Raw genomic sequence first — 13,214 nt, forward strand, 5'->3', positions numbered from 1 at the left:
AATGAAGATGGAGCACTCCCAGAACCGAAAGTATGTACATGTATAACAGAAATAGTCACCATTGGACGCTAGTCGGTCGCTCCACGAAGTGATTTATTGTGGACAGTTGCCGCACCAGGAAGTGACGTATCGAGTGATTAAAATCACAAGACGATCTGTCTTTGTCTCTTTGTGGTGCACCCAACGATATGTATTCAATCCATGTTGGTTACATATCTCTATCAGCAATTTCTGCTTTTTCTTCTTGTGTCAAATTTTACAGAGTGGTGCTTTTGTCATGTTTTCCCCTTTTTGGCCCTTAGATTTTATAGCAGACAAGACTGACACACTTTGGGTATTATCCTCAACCCCCCCCCCCCCCAACCTATCACCCCTCCCCAACCCCTGTTGACATCTCCGTGCACAAGCCAGGTTATTTCTCAGAAAGTCACGCTTGAAATTCTAAACCTGCGCGACAACCTTACCCCTACTAAGCCATCGCAGATTGGCAAGATTGCGAGGCAGTGGTCAAATACGCACACCGAATCAGACATAAATTATTCAAAAGATTTTTCCCAGGGTTTTGTTTGCAGTGCGCTGCTAGAGGGTGGCCCCAGCACGCAGCTAAAAAAAATAAATGCACTTTGGCGTCGTAGGAAATAATGTGCAGGACAGGATCTTGCAATATGATATTCGGAGGTTCTCGCACTCTTGACACCAGTCAATGTTCTTATCGCCCAGACCGGTAGTTAAACAGGGGGCAGGTGTATCGGGTTTCCAAGAGCAAAGTGAATGTGATAATGTGATATAAAAAAACTGTAGACGGCACCCTTTAGGCAATTAAGACACTTCAGACTCACGTTACAAAACTAATCAATTTTTTGGAACTCCGGCAAAGCCATCTCACAGTCTTAACCTATATCTATGATGTCGCTAAAGCGGTGTTGCCGAGTTATTTTCTTGTCCACGTCTGAGATATATAAGTCTCAAGTATTTCTGGAGTACATTATTCTTGGTATCGAGTCTCGAGTCATGTTGATCATTCTTGGTGACAATGAAACACACTCTCTGGTTTATTCCCAAGGGATTAAGTCTGAAGTACTAAGATTTCATACTGGGGAAAAAACAAGACTTTGGTCGAGTATCAAGTCTTGCTTACCAAGACTTTCTAGTCAACTACTAAAGCTATTTCGTCAAATACCATGTATTCCTGCTCAAGTGCCAAGTCTTCTGGTCAAGTGCCAAGTATTTCTACTCAAGTACAGCATCTTACTAGAAGTGCCAAGTCTGAAGGTTTAAGTATCACATGTCACTTAATAGTCAAGTATTAAGCCTTTCTGGTAAAGTTCCAAGTCTTTCTAGTCAAGTATTAAGTCTTTCTAGTCAAGTATTAAGTCTTTCTAGTCAAGTACCAAATCTGACATTACAAGTATTAAGTCTTTCTAGTCAAGTACCAAGTCTTTCTAGTCAAGTATTAAGTCTTTCTAAGTCAAGTATTAAGTCTTTCTAAGTCAGGTACCAAGTCTTTCTAGTCAAGTACCAAGTAATTCTAGTCAAGTATTAAGTCTTTCTAGTCAAGTATTAAGCCTTACTAGTCAAGTATTAAGCCTTACTAGTCAAGTATTAAGCCTTACTAGTCAAGTTTTAAGTCTTACTAGTCAAGTACCAAGTCTTTCTAGTCAAGTATTAAGTCTTTCAAGTCAAGCACCACGTTTTACAAGACAAGTACCAAGTCTTTCTAGTCAAGTACCAAGTCTTTCTAGTCAAGTACCAAGTCTTTCTAGTCAAGTGCCAACTGTTTCTAGTCAAGTACCAAGTCTTACAAGACAAGTACCAAGTCTTTCTAGTGAAGTACCAAGTCTTTCTAGTCAGGTGCCAACTGTTTCTAGTCAAGTACCATGTCTTATAAGACAAGTACCAAGTCTTTCTAAATCAAGTGCCAACCTACCTGCCAGAAGTCAGCTATTGTGGACGACAGGGGCGCCTGGGTTGCAATGTAGGCCGGGTTCCTTGGATCTGCGTCCGCCTGAAAAAAGGGAATTATCACGATTTATATATAAAATATATGCTTATAAATTGTAATTCTGATTGGAAGTAAAAGGAATTCCAGACTGGTATAATATTCATGTTAGTGTCAAGTATCGTGGAACACACCCGGGTACATTAATAATAATAAAAAATAATGATAATAATAATAATAACTGGTAAAGCACCTTTGCCAAAGGATTCAAAGCGCTGTAAACAAATCAACAGAATTGGGAACAAATGAAATCAGAACAAATAGGTTTTTAAGAGTTCCTTAAACTGTTCATGAGATGATGCCTTCCGGATGGTGACAGGGAGACCTTCCAATTGCGGCAACTGCTTGTATGTATGTATTCCAAGGATTTATTTCACCGTCGTTTTTTTCGGGAAGACAAGTTCATCTGCCATTATACATTCTCCTCATCGCAGATTTCCAACTGATTTATCCGTGCTCCTTATTATTCCCGTGATTCCTGCGGGGATGTTAAATTTTTTTTTCTCCTCCTAAATAAAGGCATCATCATAATCTTAAACTCCAGCAGATATTTGATAGGGGATTGGCCTCGGCGATCCGACTGTAATAACCACATCATACAGCCCCTGCCTAAAGCTACCACGAAAAAAAAGGAAAAAAGTTGTGCTGATGAGGAACGTTTGCCCGGTCAGAGAGAGAAAGAGAGAGAGAAAAAACGGTGTAATTTTCTGGGCTCCCTCGCCAAGGCAAGATTAATCACACTATGATTGGAAAATGAAATTTGACCCCTCCGGTCCGAATCCCGTGCTATTTATTTGGTCGAGTCTGCTTGACGAGAAATAACAACCTGCGGGATGTCTGTCGCGTGGCTCTGGAACAGCCACAGACTACTAGGGGGGATGGAGGGGCAAGATATTCCGTATTGGAAGATCCTCAAACGTTATCCAATTTTAAAATTGGTGTTCCGAGTTAAGTACATGTGCAGCTCGGTTTGTATTGTGTGAATGCATTTCTTCGGTTACATTTATAAAACATGTGGAGTTTAAAATCACAGTCATCTATTGGGTAACATTCTGATATGATGATATTTATGGAGAATGCTCAAAAGAACTTAAAAGGACAGAAGTAGAATACAATAATCAAAAAATAATGTATGTGGGCATTTCAAACAGTGATTCTGGAATTTTAACTCCACGTCGATTTGGTGGAAACTGATTTCTCTCGGAGCATTTCTTACTCTCCAAAACAAATTGTTGACTTCACAATTTCCGCAGACTACAAATTCTGTAACCCAGACTGCAATACTGTCATCTACATTCTTCTGTATAGTGCATATAATTCTGGTACTTTCATACAATTTCCAATTCCTCTGTTTCTCCAATTCCGGCCGTGTTGCCCTCAATTACCCGGACCCGTCAAGACTTGCCGATATTCCTATCCTTATCTAAGATCAACATCCGTCTCAAATTGCAACAAAATTCTCTCCCAAAGATTCCGGGCGCTGCGCAAACGTTGCACAAGGAGTCACCAGCTAATTCCCCCACCCCAGAAAAAACATCTTAAAAAAACCCGTCCCGACTTGCCGATATTCCTATCCTTATCTAAGATCAACATCCGTCTCAAATTGCGACAAAATTCTCCCAAAGATTCCGGTTGTTGCGCAAACGTTGCACGAGGAGTCACCAGTTAATTCCCCCACCCCAGAAAAAAAATCTCAAAAAAACAAAAACAAACAAACCAAAATAACCCAGTTCATCAGAGATTGACCTATAATCAAATAACCACGCTGCAAGAAAGAAGAGAGAAAAAAACCAAAGTCCGAGCTAATGCGGGCCTAATTCCCTGGTAAATTACACTTCCCAGGTTCTCAGAGCGTCTTATGGAGGGGAAAAGAGGGCAGGAGAGGTCTAAGACGAAGGGACAAAACAGGCTTGACCTGTTCTACCTGACTTGCGACCAAGATTTACAAAGAAGAGCAGGCATGGACGGTCCATTACCGAGCTTTACCTTCCAGATCAGACCCGAAACGACCTGGATCCGGCTAATGGGCGAGCGGCCTAGATCACACAAGCTACTCAACTGACTTTTGATATTCCTTTTTTTTTTTTTTAATCCCTCGGTTAAATCTCGAGAGAACGAGATCTTGGTTAAGATGTATACGGCGCGCGGTGTTCTTCCCTCCAGATACCCCCTTCCCTAACGTCCAAACTCCATTATCGCTATCGCCGGCCATCTCTGCTTTATGCATGCCGTGAGTTTTCCCCCAATATTCCATCTTTTTTTTCTATCTATCTCTCTCTTGAAAATTTATTCTGGACCTCGACCGCATTCTACCTGCATTGAAAAATGTCTCTGTGTTTCGGCAATAAAATTTCAAAACAAAAAAATGCTTATTGCCTTGAGCTCATTTATTATATTTGACAATCTTCGTTGTCAGAGACCCATTATCGTTATCGCGCTTGTATCTTTTGTTTTGCCGCAGGGCTGTCCATGATGTTGACCTCATTTCATTTTCTATGCCCTCCTTTTTTACCCGCCTCAACAAAGTGAATGGTCAAAACAAATTATCGTCTGGATTCTAATGGACCGTGTTGTCGCCCGCTTGGGGGTTCTGCCACATTAATTATTTGCAGGTAAGCATAAGTAAATTTTATGTTTTGTTTTTTTGAGGCAATAAGTTACATTGCCAACCGCATTTTTTTTAAATGAAAAACCTATTGCCTGTTTCAAAACAGAGTGAAAGATGATGAAACTGTATTTTTTCTCTCCTTTTTTTTGTTTAAAGTAAATTTATTCTGATAACATCCTACAGACAACCTTCTCAGGTTTGGAGGACACTTGGACTAGATCAGATCGACAGAAAAGCTCCACTTGACGTCAGATGTGTGTTAGTTTAAAAACTCAAGATTTTCTTGATAAAAAAACAACAACCACATCTCACTTTATACGTCTCTTTTATATTCACTGTTTAATGCAAATCCGAACAGAAAATGTTATCTTTATAGGACGGAGCTGTATAGGAGGGAGATGTAGTGACCCCATATTGAGAGAGTCACATCCATGGTGAATCATTTGTGAAGCGTTCTAGCAAAATGAGACAGAACTGGGCCAAGGTCGAAACGAGGGTTTGCAAGTATTAGGAAAGAGAATAACATTCTCCTTGAATTCTCTTTGTTGCACTTTAACAAGACAATTTGAAGACAAGTCATGGCTTTTTAAAGTGGCATTTATCGACATGTCTAAAACGTAAAATAGTTAGAAAAATCCTTCAAAGTTTCGAGTTCTGTAGGCGTGGAAATGAAAGATGCCAATTGTTTTTTGTTTATAGCTATCATTTGCAGCCATCCGAAAAGTAACTGGCGTAATTATTGTTGAAAAACAAACTTGGTTGAAAGATAGTAAGGGAACTAAACTCCCTTTGAAATTATTCTTTCTGGGAAGCTGTCATTTTGAAGTAATCAACGAAAGAAGGCCTTTCCAACGGTGCTTCTTAAGACGCACCGTAGGAAAATTTAAATTAGTAGTTCGTTTTGTTATTCGGCGAAATCTTTTTGTATGCCGAATGGTAAATCTTTTTAGTTTTTATTCCTGAATTTTACTTCAAAAGTGGTCCTTTTACTCGTTGTTTGTGACAGAGGCCAAACTTCAAGACTCTTCTAGCCACAGAATTCTGCGCTTACGATCACGATTCTGTGCTAACAGCATTAAAAAAACAAAAATGTTTTGCTAATCCTGTAAGCACAGAATCCTTAGTTACGGGATGTACGCATGCGCATAAGCTAAAAATTCCTTGCTAACCCGTGAAATATGCTAACTGTAAGCACGGAACTTTCTGCAACAGTAAGCGGGGATTTTTCGCTAACAGTAAGCAGAGACATGACTTGGCACCCTGGCTTAACATTGCAATGAATGATGGGAAGAGATGTGGGGGTACTTACTATCGTGCTTGCATTGATGTAGTCTGAGCTTAGTGCATTGGTGGAGTCATTCAGTAATACCCGTGTGTGGTCGTCTGCGGAAAAGGAAAAAAAAATTACGAAAATTAGATTTCAATTTGAATCAAACCCAAAACCTACAAATCTGCTATTACCTTTTGAGGAGAGAAATAATGTACAATGCGGTATTGCATGTTTTGCGTATGGATTTTGCGCACAAGCACCCCCTCAATGGTTACAGAGAGAGAGTTGGGGAGACCAATGGGACGCATTCCCGACATCTGGCGCTCACGCGAAGATGCCACTGCTGAGCGCACTCGGATTAAAAATAATCGTGCGCACTTCTCGCCATAGGCACGAGAACCAGTACGTACACACGGTGTGTCCCCCCACTTTTCAGCTCTCCAAAATTGGTGCAATGGCGCCATTTACTGTTTGCGCAAAGAGTCTATATAATGGCGTAACATGCATAAACTCAGAGTAAAAACTCAACAAAAAACAATATGATATGTACATCTTCCCGACGCAAAAGTCCATCTACTTATAGACAAAACTGTTATCCTTTTAAAAAACATGCTTTCCTTCCAAAACTGTACTATGTTATTAAATAAACCATCAAAACAGTATATCCTAGACAAGTCTTTGATCCCCCCAAAAACTGCAATCTTAAACGAAACCCGCTATCCAAACAGACGCGTAATTCCTGACAAAACTATCACATCAAAAAAGGCCCAACCCGTCGCCTTTAATTTGTGCCGAGAATGGTCGGCGCGCTTGAGTTGTGATGTGCTGCAGGATTGTGCACTCAATGCTCACATAATGGATGCACTATTTTTGTATGCTGAACAGTCGTCGAAGCATTATTAAATATACGAGAACTTCCTTCTCGGAATAAATGCACGACTGCACGTACACTCGTTCGGTAATAAAACTCATTTCAAAACAGGCGTTCGAGTGCATTTATTTCACCTTGTCATGAAAATCTCGTTTGCAATTTTTAATGCAAAAATGCACAACGTATGCAAACAAAGAAAACAAGTGGAGCCTGCTAAATCCGGCTTAAATTATTGAGTAATAACCTGGCTTAGTTATATCCTGGTTAATTCCAGGCTAAACCTGTTTCAAGGCTAAATGTCACATGCAGTCATAACAATGAACATCATTACTCTTTTCTGCTACCGATTTTTTGTTTATTATAAACAGGTTTGATCATGCGGTACCTATTTTTTTTCATATTCCAGTGATAAATTAGCATTTTGACATTTCTTTTTTTTTGATAGGAGATAAATGATTGAAATTAATTTGTTGCTCAGAATTTAATAAACTGACCTCCTGTGAAAAAAGAAAGAAAAATTGCCTCTGAATGGTGGAAGACTGTGGGAACATTTCCAGCCGATGAATATTGTCCATGAGCAGGAGACTTTATCATGACCTGCTTGTCTATAATTACTTTATTATATGCTAACCTCAGGTCTTTTGGCAAATGAAGCTTTAAAGGTAGAGTACATCATTTGTCATTTGTGCATTTTCTTCTTTTGAAGCAACAAAAGTTCTCAAAATCTAAAGAAGGGTGCCTAAACAACTACATTGTAGCCTGATGAAGTTTTAGCTCAGTGAATGCTGTATATTCCGAGAAACCAATATTCTAGGATCTCAATTTCAATTCAAAAGTTGCCGAGCCATGTTTTTAAATTTTGCCCGACATCAGCGTGTGGGACACGTTCTCATTCAGCCGATTGCAGCTACGCGATGTCACGCACTGAACAGACGAATTATAGCAACTGCGGGCCTGTGTACGTCTTGTCAATGCTTGCGTGCACCCATTCACGGCTTCGCCAAATTAAAAGCGAACTACTAACGGAAATGTCAAAAAACGCGTCTTTAGACGCGTCTTCGGAAATGACCTGCTTTTATTGTGATCTTCAAAATGGCAGCATGCCAGAAAGAATAATTTCACAGGGAGTTTAGTGCCATTACTATCTTTAAACCAAGCTTTTCAACAATAATTTTGTCAGTTACTTTTTGGGATAGCTGCAAATGATAAACTCTACTTTAAGTATTCAAGATGTGTAGATGATTGAACATCGGCAAGTCCAGGTGGGGCGAAGGAATGTTAGCCCTAACTCTGGTCTATGCATGGCTAGGACATCGCCTTTCATAATTTCAAATTCTCCCCACGACTGACGACCCTACTCTCTCCCTAAGATTGCTTCCTCCCCTCCCTTCCACCCAAGCACCATCACCGACCCTTTCTCAATCAGCAAACCTCTTCTTAAAGCTCTATCACCCTCAACTTCTCTCTAAAGCCTATTTGCTCTCTGCCCTGCCTAGGCAACCTCCCGTCCGACCTGCCTCAACCCCCCCCCCCCTTCCAAGTTGAGTTCAGTCTTTGGACAGTGCCCAGCTCATTACACAGAGCATATAGACACACTCAGCTCCGCATAGTGCCCACAACGGCTCTTCAAACACAGCGAGACTTATGTCTTTGACTTGATCAGCAACACGCACGGATAACTGCGTTTGTTTCGGAGAATTTTACGAACATGCACCAAGTCTATTTTATTTGAAGCCTTTTGATCTCCACTTTTTCTGTCTTTGAGGGAAATGAAACCTTCTCTCTCAAATGACGTCGCTGCTTACAGATTGTCACATGCATCGGCATTTTGGAGTCAAATTTTTCATGACGCACATCCACTTTGCCATATTTCACAGAAATTTCGAGAAACGTGTGCATGTATTTTGAACATTTTACACCCTGGGCGCAGACGTACCTGATCGCGTTGAATGCCCAGTTGCAATTATCCTACAAAGATGGCTGTCTATGAGAGGTGTCTATTAAAAAAGCATTCAAGAATCTAAAGCCTGTAGCTGTGCCACAAACCGGCTTTACATAATTAATCTAACCTAACCGCCCTTCAAATTCCTCTTTGCCAAAGTGGAGGAGTTGGAGTATTGAGGTTACATGGCAAAAGTGCGTTACTGATTTCATAGGATGCACTTTGTCAAGGTCTTGGGCCGGACTTTTGTGTTGTTTTTGCTCAGCCATGCATGAAAATAGGCCTGGATAATGCTTGCAATCCTCCGTACTGCTCCAGGATGTTACTGGCCAACCCTCAACATATTGACAGTCACTGCCGTAGGATTTTGCAGGATTCTGGCAGTGGTCACCCCTCCACAGACCATATTCAAGAAATAATGGAGGAATTTGCAGGATTGAGGCTATATGCTATTATTCCATGAGGTCAATTAGAGGATTTCGCAGGATTGAGGCTACATCCTAGCAAAAAGGCCTAGGGAGTTAGGGTTCATTAATGACAAATTGTATTTCAACCCAACAGAAGGGGAAATATAAGAAATATCTCCCAATTTAAGGGGGAGAAGTGTCTTACATGGCAGGACGTTCTGGTAGCGATTCTTGGGAGCGTTGATGGCGAGTGCCCCCACCTTGGTGCTACTGACGTCCGGCTCGTATCGACATAGAGCCTCCCACTCCTTGGTAATCCTGTCTTTGTTGCGTAGATGGTCCTCCATGTAGGACTGACGAGGAGAAACAAGACGGCCGAAAAATAAGCATCAAGATCTCATTTTTTGTATTGAATGCAACGGAATTTGTACTACACAGCCAAAAAATGAATTTCTAAAGCAAGAAAAAAAAATTTAATAAGGAATATAATTCTTGTTCTGAGAAATGTCTTAAGAAAACCTTGTTTTGGAAAAGACAATTTTCCCAAAATTTTTGATATTTAAAACATTAATAAAATTGTTCTTACACAAGTTCTTTTGGCTTAGTCAATTTCCAATTTCAAGAATATTTTCCTTTTTTTAAGAATATTTTTCTTAAGTGAGAACGTGATTTCAAGCTTACTTTCTTTGCCTCTACCACTGTGACCCAGAGTTTGAATCCCACAGGGCGATATGCTGATTGGCTTTTCATCAGTGCAAATCTGATTCTGAGCATTTTCCCCTGGAATACTCCAGGGTTTTTCTTCTAAAACCTTGACATTTCTTCAACGTCTTCTCTCTCTAGGTTTCACAAAATTACAGCGCCTGTACATGTGCGCTGAGGAATCCCGTCCGAATGTTCGCACCATGGCTACGGAACTGTTAACCACTAGCTCTCAGAGAGACAAAAACACTTCACACTCTTCAAACAGTAACCAAAAACAAATCTTTTTACGTTGGCTTTTCCATCAACTGAGGTTTTTCTTTCTTTGAATTTAGGCCCGGCACCTTTGAATGTCCTCCAGACAACAACCAAAATCCTTATAAATTCTGTGTAAACATTAATTTTGTTGAGAAAAAATGTGACCGGCTCCACAAAAAAGGGTATTATGTCGCAAAAAGGTGGAATGGAGTTATATACATAGTTGGAAAGCCCACAACGTAAGCTTTCATTTGGTAAATAGCAGAGCCCCATAGCCCCTCTTGTTCTGGAGATATGACAAATTTACATATTAATTACTTCCTTGGAGTTCAAATTGCACAACTGAGAAAACTGGCTTCGAAATAGCAGGCTTTGTTGTAGAACCTAAAAATGATGCACACAAAATTGTTGTTTTTCCAACTTTGTTCATCAAAAGCAACATTTCTGTGAAAGAAACCTGCAACTGTAGGTATTAAAGATGTCATTCATGATTAAAATGAAAACCACATTTTGACAAAATTGTCACCCTCTCAATGTTGAGCAGGCCATAACACAATAATGCTAAGCACGACTTAATACCCTTTTTTGTAGAGCCGGTCACAAATACTTCAAGAAGAGGTTTTGATTAAAATAAGGATCTGGATTGGACTCCCCCACGTCCAACCCTCGTAAGAACCAACAGCTCCCCAAGGGAACTCACCAGGACTATATGCCCCGTGGAGATGTCCATGTTGGACTGGACTGGCTCCTCGCTCCACGACGACGTGCTGCTGCGACTGGACGGACTTGGATTAGCGCCCTCGCTCATCGCGACACTGCTGATGCGGCTGAGCGGCTCTGGCTTCTCCGAGGACTTGCTGGCCATTCGCTGCCGACACAAATCCTGGCCGGGGAAGGGAACCGGGGAAAAAGTACAGGTCAGATCAATAAGATATAGATTGACCGGACCCGGCGCTATTAAGAAACTATCCCGCAGGAATTCGGCTGGGAAGGGGGCCCGTGGAAAACAGGTTGTTGTCTGTTTCTTCTGCATTCCGGTTCGGATTGTTTTTCCGATGGAATATGTAGATGGAAAACGCAATTCTAAAAAATGAGTATTTGATTTTATGGGGGAATTCTCAGAAAGTTTGGTTTGGAGTCATCAGTTTGAGAATTTTGCAAAAATTCTGGCTGTAAGTTTGTGAGAGGTTGGTTTTTTTTACAGAATAACACCTTGTGGAATAAACTTGAGATAAAAAAAACTGACAAGCTTAAATATCAATGGTGAGTGATTCACATTTGATGTCTAATGTTCATGGTAACTCCTTTGTGTGATTTTGTTTTGACTGAGGGGAGAAAGGAGAATATTTCTGAAGCCCTACGACATTCTCAACAGGTTTTTTTTTATAGTGCAGTTCAAGAATAAATAAAGTAAAATATAAAAAAATGATTTCCAGAATAAGGGAATTATTTATGTACAATTTTATGTCACAGGTTACGAGATGACCAACAAGTGCATTTGTACTAAACTTCTAAGAAATTTCCGTTACACAATAATATCCAACACTCTAAAACGAACAGTATGATATACCGGTTAGTACAAACATAACTAAAACAAACATTTGCAAAATGAAATCAAGTATTAAAATTTCTGCATCCAATAAAAATTGCATCTTACAAATTGTCAATACACTTTTTCTTAAAATAGAAAATATTTATGATGTCAAATCGCCAATGCCGTCAGATATATATTTTAACGTCAATCATTAAAATAAAATTCCAATGAGTCGTTTGCTACAACAGTGTCAGCACTAAAACGAGACCTCATACAGACAGGGAAGACGCGTGCGAGTGTAGGTTGCGACAGAGTGAATTACGTTTCCCCCCGCCAACCTGCCACCACCTGCCCAGGTGGACGGCTCTTAGACTTGACCCCACGACAATAAAAAACGCTCCGAGCGACCACTCCACAAGATAAAAAAAAAAAAAATCTTGTCAAAATAAGGTTCAGTTTACGGTTGCCAATAAAGAATGCCCAAAAAAATTGCGTTTTTGGCATTCGGTTGTTTCATTTCATTTTTACGTGTCACTGGATGCGTTCAGAAACTGTACCCCGCGTGACTAAAATATTCGGGTGCGATGATGCGGTTTTAAAACTGACCCGTGTCACTTGCACTTTTGAATGAAGGAGGCGTGGGGAATTTTAACGGGAGAAAAACAACAAAAAAACGGGATTTGAATATTGGATTGACCTGGCGTACGGAGATTGTTCTACGGTAGACGGAGATATTTGGACAGGGATTGATTATGTGCACTAGCCTGGGGGGGGGGGGGGGGGGAGGGGGAAGGGGGGGGGGGAGGTAAGGAAGGGATTCAGTGCCAAGGACACACAGCAATAACCAGTTACTGAAGCTCATCTGGTCATTCAGTCATGTTTATGAGAGCGCAGTGAGCCGTACTCGCATTCTGTTCAGCACTGGCCTCCATGTATCATAATGGCCAATGCAGGAACACTGATATATGCTTGCATGACAACAATTGATGCACTTTATATATTTCACATCCTGGGTATCACTGAGAATCTTTACAAAGATTACTCTTACAGTACAATTTTCCTCTGCCTAAAGATCAGGGGCCAATTTCATGGAGCTGCTAAGCACAAAAATTTGCTTAGCATGAGCATTCCTCCTGGATAAGAACAGGGTTACCAACCAAATTTGTATGTGTTTTATATTGCTTGTGACTGGTACTAAGCTGTTGTTTACTTTTGTGTGAAAATCATAGGGAGTTTTGGCTAGTAACTGTTTTTACTGAGCAGGACATGTTTGTGCTAAGCAAATTGTTGTGCTTAGCACCTCCATGAAATTGGCCCCAGGCTTGCAACTGGGAATTTAGAAAAAACAAGGAAACTCCAAACCACACAAGACTTTGTACAGTGTTTTTCAATTTGTAATGGCATTCATGAGAAGTAAAAAAACGAGGAAACTACATTGAATTCTGGCAGTGGTTAGAGTAGTAAGTGCATTTTAACCTTAAAATGCGCTCTATAGATACCGATCCAAGTATCAAAATCAAAAACTATTTGCGTTCTACATGTATGTATGTTAACCTTTTTGTAAGCCTGTCTACAAGTTCACACTTGTTCCTACATCTATATCTTGTCAGCATGTCTTTCTAT

The 13,214-nt window shown here is 40.4% G+C and overlaps 1 protein-coding gene across 1 annotated transcript in view; it reads right to left on the bottom strand.

The window, feature by feature from the left end:
- Positions 1–13,214, bottom strand: part of LOC119745234 (receptor-type tyrosine-protein phosphatase N2-like) — an 80,769-nt gene that overhangs the window by 25,246 nt on the left and 42,309 nt on the right. The window contains exons 4-7 of the mRNA XM_038221458.1: positions 10,758–10,940; positions 9,303–9,450; positions 5,917–5,990; positions 1,928–2,005 (exon numbers count right to left, since the gene is read on the bottom strand). Of these exons, the coding sequence (XP_038077386.1) occupies positions 1,928–2,005; positions 5,917–5,990; positions 9,303–9,450; positions 10,758–10,940 (483 nt within the window). The remainder of the gene's footprint in view (positions 1–1,927; positions 2,006–5,916; positions 5,991–9,302; positions 9,451–10,757; positions 10,941–13,214) is intronic.

Source organism: Patiria miniata, unplaced genomic scaffold (genome assembly GCF_015706575.1).
Source record: "Patiria miniata isolate m_02_andy unplaced genomic scaffold, ASM1570657v1 HiC_scaffold_7, whole genome shotgun sequence".
NCBI classification, from domain to species: Eukaryota; Metazoa; Echinodermata; class Asteroidea; order Valvatida; family Asterinidae; genus Patiria; species Patiria miniata.